The following is a 19,814-nucleotide window of genomic DNA, read 5'->3' as shown; positions in this document are numbered from 1 at the left end:
ATTGGATATGAAAGATGCAAATAAACATATGAAAGTTACAAACTATACCCTGATCCTATTTTATAAACACTATTATTAGACATGGTGTGAGTTTTTATCTTCAGTTTTGCATAAAAGAAATGCAAGAAAAACAGTAGGCTTTGTACGAAATGTGCAGATGTTTTTACTTTAAAATACAAAGTTACCAGAAATACAGACTTAGGGCACTTTAGGTACATGAAAAATAGTAGAACTGGTGATTGCTCTGTCCTGGCACTTTTTGATAGTTCCTAGCTATAAGAACATTTCTGTTCTTTCTAGATCCCTTTTTTGGGTCCCACTGTGCTGAGTTTTCTCTGCTTAAGCTGGAACCTTCAACTCCTAGCTTACTTCACTGTGATATTAATGATGCTGATATCCTCGTAGGGTTTGTCAGTTTTGGGATTGACTTTTACATTTGAGATTCTCTGAACAACTTCCATTCCTTTAGTCACCCGTCCAAACACACTGTGCTTGTTGTCGAGCCATGGCTGTTTGAAGGCACAGAAGGAGAAAGAAAACGCATATTAAAATAGAAAGCAGCATGTAGGTTAGGTACCAAAGCAGAAAGAGACTGACCTAGAATAAGTGAACACGGATACACTTTATATGTTTAGACTACGACACTTAACACCATGTAAATATTAGCATGTAAGTAAATATTAAAGTGCAGCTAAATACATATGCATATGCATTTAAACTCACATTTTCAACTTTTCTTAAAGTACTACAGAGGTCAAGTTCTAGCAATGCACTAGCATTTCATAGTTTATTTTAACGTGTATTCTCATTCACAGAAATGCTGTTTCAGTCTCTATTTCATGGTATTTTCGCAGCTGAATTGTAAGTACCAGTCCAGAATACTACTTAATTCAAAGTCATATTCATACAGTATGCCCAATTAGCAATCTGAATATAGGCACTGATATAACTTAGTAAGCCTCAAAATTATAGTAGATGGGTGCTTTTTAAAAAAAGACACATGATTTTGAAGTAAGTGCATTAAGAATGCAGTTTCTCTAAGTGTTACCTTTAAGGATTTTGTTTGTATCTGTTAGATTCACATACCAAAATTTCTTTTTTTGGCTCTGAAATTGTACACAGATCAAAGGAAATCTTCAAACCTGAACATTGGCTTCTTTGTGTAGCTATAATTAGGCAATATTAAGGAGGTAATCCTGGCACCATATCCAGAAACTTCAAACAATCTAAGCAATAGCTAGATTTCCATCAAGTTTAAAACAGTATATTAATATAAAATACTCTAGTAATACACAATTGCAAACATGTCTGATTTACTAAGACTTTGATATCGCTTTTACTCCAATTAAAGGCAAAAAGCCTCTATGATCACAACTGACAAAATACTTCTCTATTTCTTAAAGGACAGTTTCAGTGAAGCCTGCACAGTATACATCATTGTGTGCAGCATTTGTTTGCAAAGTAACAAGAAAAGATTATTTAGATAGTACTAGGGTGTTCCTTTTTCCATCAGAAAAAAAGTATTTTTACTATCTAGTTAACATCTCAGGCCTTAAATTGAGCTTTTAATATTACTTACAGTTGGCACTACTGTTATAAAAAACTGGGATCCATTGGTATTTGGTCCTGCATTAGCCATGCTGAGTGTGTATGGTCTGTCATGTCTTAAAGTTGAATGAAACTCATCTTCAAATTCTCCTCCCCAAATACTTTCACCTCCCATTCCTGTACCAGTTGGGTCACCAGTCTGAATCATGAAACCCTGCATAGAAATTAAATGTTATTACATCATCACATAGAATAAATAAGCAAAAATGTTTTATGCCAGGTGACTTTTTTTTAAACTTACTTCAAACCTTTCAACAAAATATAAGTGTTAAAATACTGTGGATAAGGGACAAAGCATTCAGGGCTTCCTGAAGTGATAATTGAGTACTTGTGAAAAAACAAGCTTACTCGCTGTTCCTGATTGATAGTGAATGACAGAAACCTGACTATCTGTACCTTCTGCAAACACTTAGGCTGTATCAGCTCGATTCTGGTGCAACAGAAATAAGAAGCTTTATAAGAAATGCCTTCTGACATGAAACAAAGTCTTAGTTCAAGCAGGATTGCTGAATTGATCTTTCAATTTTCAGATTTCTTCCACCTTGTCAGCTGTAGAACAACTATTAAACAACTTCAGTAAGTGATAAAGCTGTTTAGAACCTCAGAATTGTTCAAACTTTACAGGGAACTCTGAAGCCATTCCAGAAATCCTTTGTGCAAAAGGGAAATGAAAGGGTTAGAGAGGACTGACCACAAAGGTACATTATCTAAACCAACAAAAAATTAACTTTTTACAAGTTACCTTGATGATACGGTGAAATATGTGTCCATTATAATAACCATTTCTGCTGTGCACACAGAAGTTTTCCACTGTTTTGGGGCACCTAAGATCATGTAACAGAAAATACAGGCTACAATAAATATTTAATTGTATGGTGGCAAGGCTATAAAGATTTCAGCTGAGACCAAGATCCTGTTGTACTGAGCAGTGTTTCAGCACACTGTAGAAAGGGCTTTCATCAAATAAGGAAAAAACCACAAATCCCCACCTCTTCAAACCCAGAGCTGGGAGCAAAAAAAACCTTGAGAGGAGTATGAAGTTACATGATTACACAGGAAAGCAGCAGCAGTGTTGAGAACACAGGGATGTTTTAGTTACTGCTGAGCAGTGCTTACACAGAGTCAAGACCTTTTCTGCTCCTCACCCCACCAGCAAGGAGGCTGGGGGTGCACAAGAAGCTGGGAGGGGACACAGCTGGGACAGCTGACCCCAACTGGCCAAAGGGCTATTCCATACCATATGGCGTCATGCTCAGTATATAAAGCTGGGGAAGAAGAAGGAAGGGGGGGACATTCGGAGTGATGGCATTTGTCTTCCCAAGTAACTGTTAGGCGTGATGGTGCCCTGCTTTCCTGGAGATGGCTGAACACCTGCCTGCCCATGGGAAGTAGTCAATGAATTCCTTGTTTTGCTTTGCTTGTGCGCGCAGCTTTTGCTTTCCCTGTTGAACTGTCTTTATCTCAACCCAGGAGTTCTCTCACTTTTACCCTTCTGATTCTGTCCCCCATCCCACCAGGGGGGAGCGAGCGAGCGAGCAGCTGTGTGGGGCTTAGTTGCCGGCTGGCGTTAAACCATGACAGTCAGGAATCAAATCAATTTCCTCAAAGCCTAGTTCCTGATTAGATGTTCCTTCCCCAGCCTTCTACTTAGATAGTTTATTTACAAAAACAAATAAGGAACGTATGCTCCCTAAGCAGAAAGTTGTTCACGCTTTTACATCTATAATTCTATTAAGCTATACATGTAAGGTGTCCAGTGTTGCATACAAGAAGTAAAATCTAAAAGTACTATGTTTTAATATTATTGAACTTGCAGTCAGCAGAGTCAGTTATCCTCCTCTGAAACTACTCACAGACATTGTTTGGAAGCAGGATGAAGAGGTGGAATATTACTGTTGATGGAATAAAAAGGGAAAAAAAACAAAACAAACAACCCCTTCACCTTTGTGACTTGATTTTTTACTTCTGAGAGATTTGCTACTAGAGTGAAAATTCTTTGCGATAGCTCTTCCACTAGTTTTGGATTAGTAGCCAGAGTAGATCTACATTGACAGGTTTACACAGTCACACACATTTTCCCAGCAAATGAGAAAATAGCCAAGTTGAGTCCATAGCTGTAGAGTTACTTTAGCTGTGACAAGGAACATTAGCTTGGGCTTAGTGATACTCTAAACCATCTTGTAAAACAGACCACCAATGGCATAACTAATGGAACAGACAAGATTATAGTCCCAGTTCCTGCTGAGTAGTACGTAGTCATTCACAGCTTCATTCCGCGAGCACATCGCCAAAGATCTAAAGGGCATACAAAGCCACATCCTATATGCTCTTCTTTACATTTTTCATCACATTCACCTTAAAGAGGTTTTAAATTCAAAGTTCAGCTAGGAGAAAATACTAGAACAAGAACGGACAAACCTAACAATAACCAAGCCTAGTAATACTGTATTTAATTTAAAATTGCATACAAAACATTGCAGTGAAGCACCTAGCAATACTGTGCATGCAAATATAGTGACACACTGGCATGAGAATTAAACAAAAAAGTCAGAAATAATGTAGCTTGGCCTGTCGCTCACCGGCAAGGGCTCTACCATTACTGCAACCTATATGCTAGAATTATGAATTTCAGAAACTGCGGCCTGATGCACGGAGACATTGGTGAAGACAGCAATAAAAGACTAGCAGCCCTACATGGTAGAATTGAGGTTGTGTTGCCTTACCTGTGCTTATGACAAAACATGAACTTGTTTTGGAGAAGCATGGACTACACTTAAATAGTTTAAGTTTCAATGTATAGCAATATATTATATAAATTTACTGTTTCATAACAAAACCTTTGCATATATTAGCACCACAAAGGAGAGATGCTGACACAATAACTTCAGCAATTGTCATGCATAAAACTCTTTTTCAATTATATGCCTGGTTTTGGATATACACAGCACTAATATTATATGCTGGTATAAATTTTATGTTGCTCTTGAAGGAACTGCAATAACATAAAGTGTAGTGCAATGGCCACATTTGGAAGTCACAAACTACTATTCCTCTGGCTTACACAGACCTACTGCTGCTGCCAACACCATCATGCTTTTTCAAGATGGAATCAAAGAGCACTGCCTTACTGTAATATGTAGCTTACACAGAAGAGCATCATGACCTATCCACATCTGCAGTTTAGAGAAAGAATAAAAGTTAAGAAAGGAATAACCCCCCTGAACCAATAATTAAATAAAAGCAAAAATCATTTTAAAAAACCCCTGTGCCCCCAACTGTTTTTTAGACCTATTTTTACCCTACTTTTTTGTGTTTGTGAAGAGTCACATTCCTAGCTTGATGTAGTAAGAAACTGTTCAGGAAACAAGGATAGTAGAAAAAGGGGAAGAAAATAATTATTCGTAGCTTGAAATGTAACTCTTGGATACTGCCACCAAAAAGCACAGAAGGAAGGAAAAATGAAATAACAGAAAAACTACCAAATACATACTCAACAGGGAATAGCTTGATATGGATATCTCCCATGCTTGTGTGGATGATGGCACTGTCTGAAACTCTTTTGGGACCCTCTGCCTGAGTGGCTGCCATGACCTCTTCTTTAGAAGGCTTCTCATTAAATACATCTCTGTCAGAATCTGCACTCTTCGTATCTTCTGGTTCACGTTTAGTAAACTGAAGAACAAAAGAACGGAAGGTTAACTGTTTGGTTTTCTCTTTTTTTCCCTTATCTTACACACTGCTCTGCACCCAAGACGTCAGTGTGATTATTCAACCTGCTAAACACCCAACTAGATTTGAAATGTAGGAAGAGAATTCATAGACAGTCTACCCTTGCATTTCAGTGTTGTGCATTGCCAGCATTTCCACAGTCACAAATTCCAGTACAACTACGTGCAAATCCAAGTAACTTTTTATAATCTGTTATCTTTAAACCTCCTCCCCTTTTCAACAGAAAGTCCACAGTAGTTCAGCATCTTTTATTTAAAAAAAGAGTGGAGAATATCAAGTTGTTCTGTTATATTCAAACAAAACTGGCATGTTTAATCACAAAACTTTTAGTTTCACTACAAAGTCAAACTAAATCTTCTTATTCCAATACTGCACTAATACAAAGCTATAGAAAAACAGCAAATTTAACTTGAAACAGAAGAAATCTCAGAAATGTAGTTTTTATAGTACTTACAGGAAAACACAGAATAAATATAGGAGTACACAAGGATCTGCTTAAGTGAGTAGTACACTTACATATCAAATGACAATCACTAATCTTTCTGCATGCATACAGTCATGTTTTCTCTAACAGCAAGAAACGTTTCCAGATTTTGTCTAACTTTTCCTCCTCACTTGTCACATCGTTCAGAGTAGTATATTCCATCATATACTACATACACATTAACCACACAAAGCTTTAGAAAGTATACTATCTTGTTCCAACGGAAAACACGATCAAATTCAAGCACAAGTAATAACAGACAGACCGATCTCTCACCTCTATGGTGATCACATCCCAGATCAACTACTCTGGAATTGCTTGTCTATTTGGCTTATTGCCTCTCACCTAAAATCTAAATTGTGAACAGGAAGATGACTCCTGTCTTAGTTAGTTGTCCATAATGTCCTTGGTGCTACCCAGTCCTGATGCTGCTCTGAATTTAATTATTTTTTATTACGTATTTTATACATACAGTTAATTATTGTTTCTTTATCAGTATAAGATCTGCTTAGGTTTTTAAAATGTTTTGGTTTTTGTTTTTTTTTTTTTTTTTAACTAGAACAAAAGCATATAACCTTCTCTGAGAACTATAATTTAGAGAGCCAAAACCATCCAAGTTTATTTAACTGCTTGAGCAATAATGAAAAAATTAAAGCTATTTCTAGTCAATTTATAGCTAGTTCAAGCTAAAAATTCTAGCATATACTTGCAATATAAAGGGACTCCTCTGCAAAAGTTGTGTTCGCAAATACTGAAGACAAAAAGCACTGGAAAGGTGCAAGGAGAAAAATAAAAAATAATGCAAAGAAAACATCAATACAGGAATGGAGTTATTTAAATAGAAACCACACACACCATGTAAAACCTATTTTTTTTAAAAGCTGTGCAGATTACTGTCGGATCTGCCTGGATATTCTGGAGAACAGGATTTTCAGATGCCTTCATCTCTATAGTGATTGCAGCACGATGTTTCTTTGCTACTCCTTGGAACAAAGCTAGTTGCATCATTCTGATGTTCTCTTGTTTTCCCAAGATACGAATACACCTGAAGTACAAGACATAAAAAGGTGTAACTACTGTTAGCTGCTCACAGAGAACGTCTCCTTTCTGACTGCAAGACTCAAAGCAAAATTCCAAAACCCTCTCAATATAATTTTTTACTAATTGTTTTTATGATGCTTCGCTATTCAAACTTGCTACATGATTTACTAGTCAGCCCCCTTACACAATAAAATCCCAACTGCATGATCCACATTTACTTTGTGTCATCACATCCAGTTAGCCAGAGATTAATTGATTACACATTTTTAATATAAATTGCCATGTTTTCTCCTCATTTTACTAAGCTTTAAACTGCAGTGACTCATTATGAAGCATGGAAGTATCTTCTCTACAGTCGAATGTAAGGCTTCCAAATAACAACAGCAAAAAAAGATTAGAACCCCCCCAGTCATATCAAGTTTTAAATATACTATAAATTTGACTGAATATAGACTTCGAAACAAACATATTTATCTTACTGTGAGTCATTAGAACTTACCTGTTAGTCTCTACATTTATGACCTTAATGCCCAACATTGTTCCATAGAGAACGAAGTGTCCAGTTTCATCAAAAATTATATTAATTAATCTTACTGCATCCACTTTCTCCAGCTCGCGCTCAACTGCCATACGTCGGCCAAACTCCATGTCTGGTAGTTGCTGTCTCATCTGCTGAAGTTCAGTAAACATCTACAGAAAAAAAGAAAAAAAAAGTCACTATTATATGAACATATTTTAAACTTTTGACCCAGCAAAACACTGATCCACATGCTTAGAAAATACAGAATTCAATGGAGACTACTCTACTCAAACTTAACTGAAGAATTAAAATAAAGAGCTGCAATACTCTCTTTATTTTAATGACCCAATAAGCATGTTGTAGTACTAGGCTTCAGCAAAGAAAGAGAAGGGTGTAGCTGTCTAACAAATTTCTTAGAAGATGACAAATTTAATTAATTATTATGGTGTTATCTGAAATGGGCATTTTCCATAATTGCTTCCTAGTAAAAAGTAATCTAGCAGTATGAAAACAGATGAAAATCAACAACTCAGTTTCACTATGTAACCAACATAAATCAGTAAGAATTAATTTTGGGGCAAAGCAATACAAGAGGCAAGGAAGAGAACATGGAAAACCTTTTCTGCAAGAAAAATATAGCAAGGAAGCTCAGCTTTAGAAACAGATGTTAACTTAGGTAAATGTGCTGGTAAATAAATTCAAGTAAGTAGAGAAAAGGCCTCAAAAAAGAGAAGCAAGACCAAACTCACACTCAGAGATTCATCGAAGACTCTCATGAGCTTCCCCGTCAAAAAACGGAAAATTCTAACTTTTCTGTCAGACCCAAGAGTGGCCATTTTCTTGCCATCAGGTGAAAAACTTATACTGGATGGGTAAGCCTTGCATTTAGCAAATTCATAGAGATCAGTATCTGTTTTATAATCCCAGTTCACATTCTTGGGAAACTTATATTCATGAGGAGTACCAGTCCAGTACTCAATCATTCCAGATTTGTCAGAAGACACTACTACTTTGTAGACAGGGTTCAACCGTATCTGGGTAAGAGAGGATGTATGGAGTTTATCAAAAACATGAAGTGGCTGGTTATTTCCTCGTCCATCATATATGAATATTTTTCCTGTGCTCTTCTCAGATGTTGCAACAGAAGATATGGCATCTCCAGGGCAATATACCCATTCGCATTGACCAGGGTAGTAGCTGCAACAAAGAGTGGAAGGGGGAAAAAAAAAAAAAAAAGAAAAAAAAGAAAAAAGAAAAAAAAAGAAGAAAAAAAAGAAAAAAAAAAAAAGGACTGGTGTTACTTAGATAAGAATCGAGTTATGCTATAAACTTGAAATCAACTACCAGAAGCAAATTTTAAACTTTATTTACTAGTCTTGCTAATATTTGTCTTGCTAAAATTCAACAGTGTTATGACCAAGCTTTTCCAAGCAACACAATTCAGTGGATGGCTCGGCCAATTTCTGTTGCTCCCATATTGTTTTATAAGAGGCTGTGATAAAAAGCAAAGGTAGAAGGTGGGTATAAAAGAAGAATAAGGATGGAAATCCAGCTAAATAGCACAAGTGGCATTAATGATTACTACTCAACTTCTATGACTTAATAGCATTTCTCTTCCATCTGTTAAGTGATTAACACTTCAGTGGAAATGAAGACAACTGCACCTCTGTCATACACTTACAGAAAAGTTCAACTAGGTCTTGCCAAAAAAAAACAAACACAAAAAGCAATATAAGTAAAATTAAGATTAATCACCCTATACTCAATAAGTGTTCTGAATGCACTTAAGAAGGAACTCATTTGCTACTAGCAAAAACATACTCCACAAACAAAACAAGCCAGAGATATGGTCAATAATATAAGTTACATCTGTTTTTAAAAAAGCCTGTAAGCAAAGATTTTGAGAACCAGAACTCAGAAACTAAACGACAGACCACAAAGACATGATACAGTCTCCATAGGAAACTCATATTTAATATCCTTTCACAAATCAAACTAACAGACACTGAAGGACTGACAAGTGACAGACACTAATAATTTGGATTTTCAATGCCTGTCTGGTAAAGATTCTCATAAAGAGAAACATAACCAGAACTTCGTCTCAGGTTCACTACAAAGAATAGGATCAAATAAATACATAAATAAATAAATATGTCCCATTGATCTACGCATCATTATCCAAAGTTTCTGCAGAAACAGCCGCCCTTCTCCAGATCATTGATTGAAGCATTAAGCATGGGGATTTGCAGATAGCTACACTTTGTAGATTAGTTAGAACTGAAAGGATGTGAAGAATTTGAGATGAAGTTAATCAACCCTGCGATATACCAGCATATACCTAATCAAAGCAGCCAATGCAAGATAATGTGAGCTGAAAAGACCGCACAGAACTTATGATTCTAGATTAACCATTGCAAGCCTGAGCAAACAGCCATGAAAAAATTTTCAGGCAGGTCAACAGAAACTATCTGCTCAATAAACAGTAATGCAGAAGATAGAGCAACACACATTAAGTTTTAAAATGCTATTCAGGACAATGCTTCTATTAGCTGTACACTGTTCTCTTCTTCATTAAAGAGTTCACTTCAGGTAAAACTCAATTATCTCTGAAAAAAAATATATGGGGAGAGTAGGGTCTTGATTACTGAGGTTGAAAAAAATCTATTTAAAGATAAATCAGGGAACATACTATATAAAAGTGTTATAGGGAGCATTCTCAGGATATCCCTGAAGCAAAATTGATTTCAGTTCTACCTCAGTTTTCCCTGAATTCTTGAACAGAAAAAGCGCACCTTCTATTGTAACATCAAATTAAGTTTTTCTTAATATTAAATTAATTTTATTTCATCCTATAATTTTACCAATTTTGTAGTTACAATACAGGGCTTCTAAGTAGAAAAGACCAGCAAAACCAAAGGACTAAGGCTAAATGGAATTTTTCCACAGCAGACAGCCAAGCGGGAAATCAGTTCCTATAGGCTAAGTACGTTATCTGGAGGATGATACTAAAACTATAATCAGCAAAGCAGATAACTTAAGCTTTTATATAGGCATTCTGAAAAGCTTTTTTTTTTATTCTCCCCTGAGTTTATACTTCTATTCAGTTTCATGATTAACCAACAAACAGTATACTACGAGGAATAAGTTTTTCAATTTGAAAAGGCTTGTGGAAAAATCAGTATTTCTACCATTCTTGGTACAGCATTCATTGATGCTCTAAGCCTCCAAACCCACCCTTGTAAAAATGTGGGCCTTGTTTTCCTCTGCTATTGTTATAATTCCAATAACATCCATTCCTATTTCTCCCAGATTCTTTAGCTACGCACTGTATAACTACACAAATTCTACAACAGCAAGACTAAGGAAAACAACAACATTCATTCTAACAGAAGAAGGAAATTTCTATCCCTATGACAACAAATAAGACAACACATACAGGCCAAATTCCTACTGCAACTATTAGTTGGCTATAATTTCTAAATTCAGTGCCAAATAACAAAAAAAAATATGCCTAGCTAAGTATTTTGAGAAACACCGCATCTTTGTGCATAATATTTGACACTGAGGAAAGGCACAGAACTACTCCACTCATGTACTGTTGCATAGAGCGTCATAAATTTTTCTATTCAGTCAAGCGGTCTCCAGCCACTGGACACATTTTGGATAATGCAACTTACTAAGCGTCACCTGATTGGGGGAAAAAAAACACCTCCAAAAAACCAAATTATTGACTTACCTCTTAGCAAAATAACCCCCATTTATAATGTCAAGCAAACATTTTCAAGAACTAAGTAACTTACCCAAGTTTCAGCATGTTGATCATATCAAAGTTGACTACGTCAAACACCTTCATTGCTTTGTCATCTCCAACTGAACAGAATAACGCCCCCTCTGAACTAACAGCAATACTCTCAATAACACCTATTAAAAAAGTTAACATACTATTAAGACACAGGAAAGGGACATCCTTCATTTCAATATTCCACAGGAAAAAACGTACAGAGGTTTAAACTTGGTTTTCAGCTGTTTCTCCACCTTAAAAACTACCTGACTTTTAATTAAAAACAAACAAACAACCCCCCCCCCCCACAAAAAACACTTTGTATCCTATCACTGTTCAGAATCAGGTACACGATAATGAACTACTTGCCATACACATAAATGAAAGATTAGAATGGCAATTATTTTCATTCAAAAAATTGAGAACATTATGATATGGTAAAAAATTATGTGCTCTTCAGCTTGCATCTCTCAAAAGAGAAAAAGCAGCAGAACTCTATAGACTATTACAGTCCTGCTATTAACACTCATAGTACTCAAAATTAGTCTGCAATTGAGCCTTCCATAAGTTTTTCACAACACTTACTTTTGCTTGGTAGCCTTTGTTCTCACATATTGTTTCTGTACATAATGAGAAGCTGATAGTTAAGATCAAGAACCCACCATAACATTTTTTTTCTAACTCTAAAAAGAAACAGTACTTTTACTACCTATTATTAAATATTTTCTTATTGTAACAGTCTGCATATCAAACTGTTTTTTTTCCATCAGGCATATCATCATTTCTAATAGCAATGAAAACTTCATTTTCTGTCCAGCCTATTTAAGGTGTGGCATAGTATAGAAGAGCTATGTGTACTTACTAACTCAGAAAATTGGGTTAAAATTATTAATTCTGAATTGCAATCCAGCTGATAATCATGACAATGATACAGAATTTACTCTACAGTTGCAATAATTGCAGATGAAAATAACCATTTTTTCCATATTGCAGGGGGAAAAAAGAAAAAAAAAAGATAAGGGATGAAAGTAACCTTACTTAAAGTAACATCTTTTTAAACTTCTCTGGATTTTATGAACCCTGTTATGTACCTTGTTTGCTTATTTTTAAATAGTTTCTTCATGTCCTGGACGTCCTCCCCACAGGCAGGGCACAAGGCAATACAAAGGATGTAGGGAATCTGTGCAGGAGGACTCCCACATCCCATAGGGTTTTATTCTCACCCTATCCCTCCTGCAGTTTGGGAGCAAAATGTAACAGGACAGGGGAATGAAGGAAAACAGCTAGATATCATTTAATCCCTGACTGCAGTAAATGAATCCCGGAACCCCTCTCCTCTTTACTTGCACTCCTTATTCAAATGAGTAAGAGCAAGGGGGAGAAAAAAGTCAGGTCCTTTAGAGAAGAAAAAGCAACTTCTCACCCAGGTGACTCCGGAAGTGTTTAACAAACTCAATCCCTTCTTCTATTTTCTTCCAGAATTTTACATGTCCATCGTGACTGGCTGTTATTATAAAATCTGTCCTACAATTACAAAAGAAAAATAACAAAAAGAAAAAAAAAAAGATACACATATTACGCACTTTCACACCACTCTGGGGCAGTAATTTGCACTATAATTAACACTGTGTAGAGAATGAACTTTAAACAAATTACTGGGACAATCTGTCTGAATGGGTACTACCACCCCCGGAAAAGCAAACAAGCATTTTAATGCACTCTGGATGAATCTATGAAAAGTCAACAGCCTGAATTGAAGAAATATATAATGCTATCCCTTTTGACTGTGTAAATTTTACTCCTATTTTAGGTCTGTTTTCACAGTAGTTACTATTTACTAATGTATGTGTGTATATATATATATATATACGTAAAAGAGAAGAAAGCTATCTCCTCAATCTGTGCAGTTCTGCTGAATCATATTGTGTTCAGATGCAGTCAGTTGCTCTTATTCCGGTATATACTGCACATTGCAATAAGGATTTTAAGATGCTCTTTTAGTCTATTTACACAATTTTTATCTTACTTCTCAGTAAGCCCTTTCCATTGCACTTAGTTTTCAAAAAAAACTTAAAATACCACCTCTGGACACAGTAACTTTCCATTATTAAACTTCTACAATGAAAACCTCCTAGCATATACAAAAATACATCTCTGACAATGAGATACAGTGGAAAAAAAAAAAGACACTTACTTAGTACATGCTACGTGTGTAATGACATCTCTGTGCATGTAACTGCGTTCATACATCGAAGCACATGGTAGATTTTCAAGATAAACATGTTCAAATTCAAGAACTAAATAAAACAAAAAGAAAAATCAGGAAATTTTTTTCTGTTAAAGGTACATCTATCTTCTGTTCTTCCTTACTTACCCTTAAACAGCTTACTCCCATTTTAGTCAAGAATATGCTAGGATTTTGTGCAAACATAATAAAAGGGGTTTCCATTGTGGCTTTGTACTCAGACTTATTGATTCTTGGTAGACTAATGCCACTCAAACTCTGCTCTAACCCATACAAGTGCTGCCTTTTAAAGCAACTCTTACTTTGTCTGTCTGAATGTACCGAAAAAAAATTCAATACAACAATTTTTATGTTACTGCCAGAAAACAGAAGGTCATCTGCACCTCATTTTCTTGCAAAACCATGTATCCCTGTTGCTGTTAAGAGATTCAAGGTCCCATGCACGTATTGAACCTTAAATTCTAAGTGCTAGCACCTACCTATTTCATTGTTCAACTGGCCCACCTAAAATAATTTGATTTTCTGCTTTTGTCTCTGATTTTTACATCCTAACCGTTAATATCTGCGCAATGGCATTTGCTACTGAACCGGCAGGTTTGCCTCTGTTGAACATTGTTAAACTCGCATTTACTTTACAGTGATACCCAGAAAGCTGTAAGTTGCCGGACACATCAACAGCACATGCCAAAACACAGCCTAGAGGCTTCTCCTACTCCTCCAGCTTCGGGCAGCGGTCCGGAAGACAGTGAACTCGGCAGCTGTAAGCACCACGGCTTCAGCAACGCAGACGCTGCAAAGCAGGGCTTCTCAGCCTGAGGGTGCCTTCCAGATGAAGCAGAAACGTGGTGTCCCCGGCCTATAATTCTGCACCCGAGGGGTCCCTCCGCAGCCCGGTCGTTTTACGTACGAGACATAGCTTCAGGCAACGGACTTACGGCCGCCCGCCGGCCCCCCGCCCCGGGGCGCAGGAGAACTGCCCTGCCAGGCACCCCCACCCCGGCGCCAGGGCCGCCCCCGTCCCGGCGGGGCCTGCGGCCCGCAGGCGACCCCACTGCTCCGGATCCAGCCCAGGGCAGCGCCGCGGACGCCTCCCGGGCCGCTCCCCAGGGAAGGGGCAGGCGGGCGAAGGCTCCGCTCCCCGCCGTTACCTCTCCTCTTTTTCGCCTGCGCGGCCTCCCCCGGGAGCGGCCCGACCCAGCGCTCCTCCTCATCCTCCTCGTCTGCCGCCGCCACCGCCACCACCACCGCTGCCGCCACCTCCTCGCTGCCGCCCGCCATCTCAGGCTGCTTTCGCTTACGCTCCGAGTCGGACGACGCCATGCTGCCGAACGCCACTTCTCCGCGACACTTCCCGCCCGCGCCACACCCCGTGCCGGGCGCTTTGCAGGTGACGCCGCGGGGCGCAGCCAGTGAGCGCGGAGCGCGCGCAGAGGAGGACGCGGGCCGGGCAGAGCGAGCGGAGCGCGGAGCCGCCATGGTAACGGGTGGGAGGGGGGCGGCCGCCGGCCTCTGCCCCGCGGGCCACCGGGCTGCCCTCAGCGCCGCCGCCACCGGCCCGGCCCGACGGGGGCTCCCGGATTCCGGCGGCCGGGCGGAGCAGCTCCTCGGCCGTGCAGCCGGGGCAGCCGCGGCGCCCTGGGGGGCTCGCGGCCGTTAGGGCCGCGGGGCTGCTGGGAAGGGAGCGGGCTGGCTCCTGCGGCCGGGCGGGTCTGCTCCCGCGTGGGAGAAGGCTGCGTTCAGCCCTAGCCCGTGAGGAGTAACCTTCTTTCTCATCTTTTCCTGTCGCTAGTGTAGTTCTGGGGTTTATGTCAGGGGGCATGAGAGCTCCCTGTCTGACCCCTTCTGTGATGTTGTTTGTATCTTGCTTTTATTCTTCTCCTTCCTAAGGTGAACTCCCGGTTTTTTGTCTCTTCTTTTTCCTATCAGTTTTCCCAGGGCTGCTCTTACTTTCCTTTCTCATCTCTGAATTTCTTCCAGGAGTTGGTCGTTTTGTATTTGTTGACATGAAACATTTCCCATAAAGCTTGCCTGTGCGCCTGGCTGGTATAGAGCCTGCCATGCGCACTTGTCCCTGGGTGTATTTTTTACCTAATTTTGTAGTTCTAAAATGAGGTAAGAAGGAATAACATGTTGAAACTGGAATGCATTAATATTAATGACATGCAAAAAAAGTCTTCAGTTTTCAGGTATGGTGTACAAATAGAAACCTAATTTTGCCATACAGAAATAGGGAAAACTGCAAGCTACAAGGAAAAACATCTGAACATGGCACTTCGATGCATTTTCTTTAGAAGTTAATTAACAGCACAGTATTAGGGACCAAAAGTCAGTTTGGCTTGTGCCACAGAGGCCTGTAGTATCTCCTCATAATAGGTATATTTTGCAACTTTGTGTGAAATCAGTTATGGAAATTTTGAAGGTCAACAATAATAAAATCATTATAATCATTTAAACATTATGGGGGGATTGGCTATGTACTCAGAGATTTATTTCATATAATGTTCTCGTGCTGATGGGTTGTATTATTGTGGGGGGACACAGAGATAGGACTTTTTATTCCACCCCAAGATTCCTTTCAAATTTCCAAAGGTTATACCTTCTTTTTTTTTTTTCCCCTCCCTCCTTTTGCTTTTTTTCATTCAAGCCCTCTTATGTCTGCTGCTGAGCCTTTTTGCCATGATGAAAATTATCTGTTCAGGCTTTGTTTATTTGTCTCCTTGACAGTTTTTGGTCTGAGAAAAAAGTACATTGCATCTCAAGACTGCTTAGTTTATTAGCCTTCTGGGGGGGACTTTGCTGGAGGCATTTCAGAAGTCTTAATAAATTATGTTAACTAGTTCTCTTTTATGCTATGGAGACATTCCAAGACTCTTAAGAAGATAATGATTTTCCTTTACAAAAACTGTGCTCGTTAGATCTTATCAGATCATGGCAATCCACATTTTCTAGTGTTCTGTTTTTAATTATTGATGCAACAAATTTGCCAGGAAGGCTTAGTAAAAATATTGCTACCTTTCAGTTCTCTAGAATACTTCCAGCATTTAGTGAGACATTCTGATTTTTTTCTTAGCCGCTCTGCTATGGCATACTTGAACTTTGGAGGTACTAGTTGAATGTTTCACTCCTTTTAAATTATTCGGGTTTTCAACATAATTTTCTCTGATGCTGTGTTTTTGTTCTGAAAATGAACAAAAGTTTGAGTTAGGAATTTGTGCATCATTAAGAAGGCAGAGATATTGATTTCTTCTTTAGATCTTTATCTTTTTTAATGTCTCTTTTTAATCTCTACGTATTTGGTGGTCTTAGTGATCCATTTAAGTATTTTTAGAGGCTTCCTGCATCTTGTACATCTAGGAATTTCCTGGTGGTTGTTTTACCTTAAAAAAAAATTCCCTTTGAGTGCCATTTTGGCCCTTCTTGTTTTTCCCTCTTAATTGCTGTTGTTCATGTATCACTTTATAGATTTAACTAGCATTAAATTTCTGAATTTGTATGTTTTCTATCTGACCCAACAGTTTCTTAAACTCTTGAATTTAACTTGGGTTGATTTTTCTCTTGGCTGTCATGGCGCCCTCTTTCCTTGGTTGCCTGCATATCTTTCAGTTTCTTTTGTTTGTTTTTGTGGTAACCTCCAGGACACTTTAATTTGTTAATCAAAAAGATTCTGAATTCAAGTTGTCATAAGGAGAAATACATTAGGACATTTACTGGAAGACAGAGCAGAAGTAAACTATGCTTAAGAACTTTGCAGATATATGGAAGCAAAGTGTGGCTTTGTAGATGTGAGATTCTCTTATTGTTTCTTTATTACAGTTGTCAGAGAATAAAAAAACGCCATTGCAAATAATCAAAGCAGTTTTGAAAATTTAGGACTTTGTGATTCAATTTTAAAAAACATTTCTTCAATGTTTCACTATAGTCTTCAAATTCACTATAGTAAATAGTTAGCTGATTTTACTGAATGATTGGGTGCTGTCTAGAAATATATGGGAGTTAACTGAAAGCTTTGGATTCAGAGGGATTGCTCTGTTAAGTATTTGACCTAAAGCAGCAGGTATGATTCAGTAACCTGTTAATAATTATTGTAGATCTACATGATAACTGTTCTATTTGCTTGTTAATAGGCTGAATATCTACCAGAAATCACCAGTGACTCAGTTTGTCCTGTAGATGCCAAGGAGGAACTCTTGGATGAATGTGAGAGTATTTGGAAGCAGATGGAAGAGGTATGCAAATCACAAGTGACAGACTAGACTTGTTGTAAACTTTCCTCAGCATTTTTTGTTCATCTCCCCATCCTTCACTGCATGCTTACCTGACCCCCTCCAAAGAAACCACTGCGACAAAACAAGAAAAAAAAGAGGGAGGGAAGAAGAAAAGATCTGCAGAAAGGCCCAAGGTAGGAGTGGTGGCAGGGTGAAGAATTGCCTTGCAGTGTCAAACTTTGCTTACAGTGTGCTGATGTTATGATTTAGTTAAATAGAATAGGAGTATATATTAAAACTAGGGAAAATTAAACAAGTTACTTGTGTTCTGGTAGTACAAGCACACTGAGACCTGAGATCCTTCTCTTTAGCCTCATACAAGATTGGATTCAACTGCTGTTCACAAGTACTTTCAATCTTAAAGGAGAGAGAGAATTGGAGGAGAAAGAGGCGAAAGAAGGATGATTATGTTAGCATATGCTCATGCAAACTGACAGTTACAGGCTCAAGAATAAAATTTATCTCTCTACATATATGGTCCAATATGCTAATAATAACATTTTAGAGCGAGTTATTTTTATTTATGGAAATCCCAGGAAAGACACTTTTAGCAGTTCTGAGGGAATGTTATGCATTCTATAAGATTCTGCTGAGTCTGATGAAAAGTCATGCTCTAAATTATATTTTGAGAGTCTTAATTGCTTCACTCAATTTTATGTGGTATTTATGTGCTGTTTGCTTGAGTTCTGAGTTGTAGATTCAAAGCATTAAAAGTATCAGGAACTGAAGTAAAAATACTTCCAAACTTAAAGTAGAACAAAGTGTAGACAACCCACAGTGCAATAATTTTACAGAATTAGATTTAAAAAGACTAATGTGATTTTATGTGTTGTTACATGTAATTTTATCTTAATATTGAAAAAGTGACAGGGAATCCTGTGTCTAGGTTTCTGAAGCACTGTAATAAGTTATCAACAGAAGTTTTGTTTGGCACCACTTAAGAGGATGTGAACTTTCTTTGAAATTTTTAGATTAGAAGGGAAGTTAGAATGTTTATTATTTTGAATTTAATTGAAAATCTTTGATATCTTGTATCTCATTCCCAGCATCCCCAAAACAATACAGGAAGTGACAATGTGCGTTATTTTTGGAAGTTGATAAAAACAGTAGAATTTTTATAACTTTGTGATTGTTGCATCCTGGATGCGCGCATGTTTAAGCAAAAAGTTTACACAACTAACAGTCATTGAATTAGCTCCTAGGTTATATGGTTTATGGTGTAATCTTCCAATGATTGTGTGTCAGCGTTAACAGTTTTTATTGGAGAAATCCTATATTGTGTTTTGGTTCCAAAACATTAACAGCAAGGTTTCCAAAGTACTGCTTAGTAGTTTTACTGCTTAGTAGAATACATCTTGCCCTGTCATGGAGCAGATTAAATTGCTGACAGTTATAAAACAAGAAAGAGTTTAGCAGGTGTCTCCTCTTGAAGCCTTGGATATCTGTGGTGGCCTGAATTTCAGCCTTGATATACATCACATTGCAGTAATTGGAGCTGATGTAGTGCACTTGAAAAATCAGACCATTTCTGAAGTGTACAGTATATTGCCCTAAATGAGTTAAAACTAAAAATGTGTATTATAATGTGATTGCTCTGTTTGGAGAGCCAGAATAGTAGCAGCAAGTATGTTAACTTCTCAGCAGCTTCCCTATTCAGCCTTGTCCATGACTTTCTCTTCCCAGTTTCTCATGTTCTTCATCTGTTCAGTGTCTTTCCCCATATCAACTTTTCCCTTGTAATGTACCTTTTTCCTCAAATCATTTATCTTTTGCTAGCTGCTACTTTTCTACTTTTCAACTAATTGAAGTTCTACTTTTTTACTGTGGTATGATTTTAAAATATTTCTTAATTTGCTGTTCTGGGTCAGGCTCTGAGGGATGTGGTAGGAGCGAAGTCAAAAGTCTTTTTCCTATATTAAACAACTTTTGTTGGAATTTCTAAGCATTGTGTTTGTTTCTTACAAAAGGGAAGAGTAAGTAAACATTGTGTTTTGTTTGTTTTCTACCAAGTGTCAGGGCAAGCTAATGCTTCTAGGAACGGAAACACTGTTAAAATCAGATGCCAAGGTAAGTATTTTAATTTTATTTTAATTCTCCACAAAATACTTAGTTTTCTGTAAAGATGTGGTGTGTTTTCAAAA

At 37.8% G+C, this 19,814-nt stretch overlaps 2 protein-coding genes across 5 annotated transcripts in view; one reads left to right on the top strand and one right to left on the bottom strand.

Moving 5' to 3' along the window:
• Positions 1–139: 139 nt before the first annotated feature.
• PPWD1 (peptidylprolyl isomerase domain and WD repeat containing 1) lies at positions 140–14,899 on the bottom strand. The gene is made up of 11 exons (XM_072859783.1): positions 14,557–14,899; positions 13,358–13,460; positions 12,587–12,687; positions 11,183–11,303; positions 8,132–8,579; positions 7,362–7,552; positions 6,677–6,866; positions 5,099–5,280; positions 2,351–2,432; positions 1,580–1,762; positions 140–509 (listed from the first exon to the last, which is right to left on the bottom strand). Exons 1-11 carry the CDS (start codon positions 14,882–14,884, stop codon positions 366–368), a joined length of 2,073 nt encoding a protein of 690 aa, XP_072715884.1. The 5' UTR covers positions 14,885–14,899; the 3' UTR covers positions 140–365.
• CENPK (centromere protein K) overlaps positions 14,811–19,814 on the top strand; it is a 25,118-nt gene continuing 20,114 nt past the window's right edge. The window contains exons 1-4 of one of the 4 annotated variants that reach the window (XM_072859787.1): positions 14,921–15,157; positions 17,533–17,634; positions 17,740–17,807; positions 19,684–19,740. In XM_072859787.1, the coding sequence (XP_072715888.1) occupies positions 19,699–19,740 (42 nt within the window). In that variant the 5' untranslated portion in view covers positions 14,921–15,157; positions 17,533–17,634; positions 17,740–17,807; positions 19,684–19,698. Of the gene's footprint in view, positions 14,886–14,920; positions 15,158–17,085; positions 17,191–17,532; positions 17,635–17,739; positions 17,808–19,683; positions 19,741–19,814 lie in introns of those variants that run through there. The other 3 variants (XM_072859785.1, XM_072859786.1, XM_072859784.1) reach the window with 3 other exon arrangements.

The sequence above is a fragment of the Ciconia boyciana genome, chromosome 4 (assembly GCF_034638445.1).
Source record: "Ciconia boyciana chromosome 4, ASM3463844v1, whole genome shotgun sequence".
Lineage (NCBI taxonomy): Eukaryota > Metazoa > Chordata > Aves > Ciconiiformes > Ciconiidae > Ciconia > Ciconia boyciana.
This window is presented reverse-complemented; position numbering and strand designations above follow the sequence as displayed.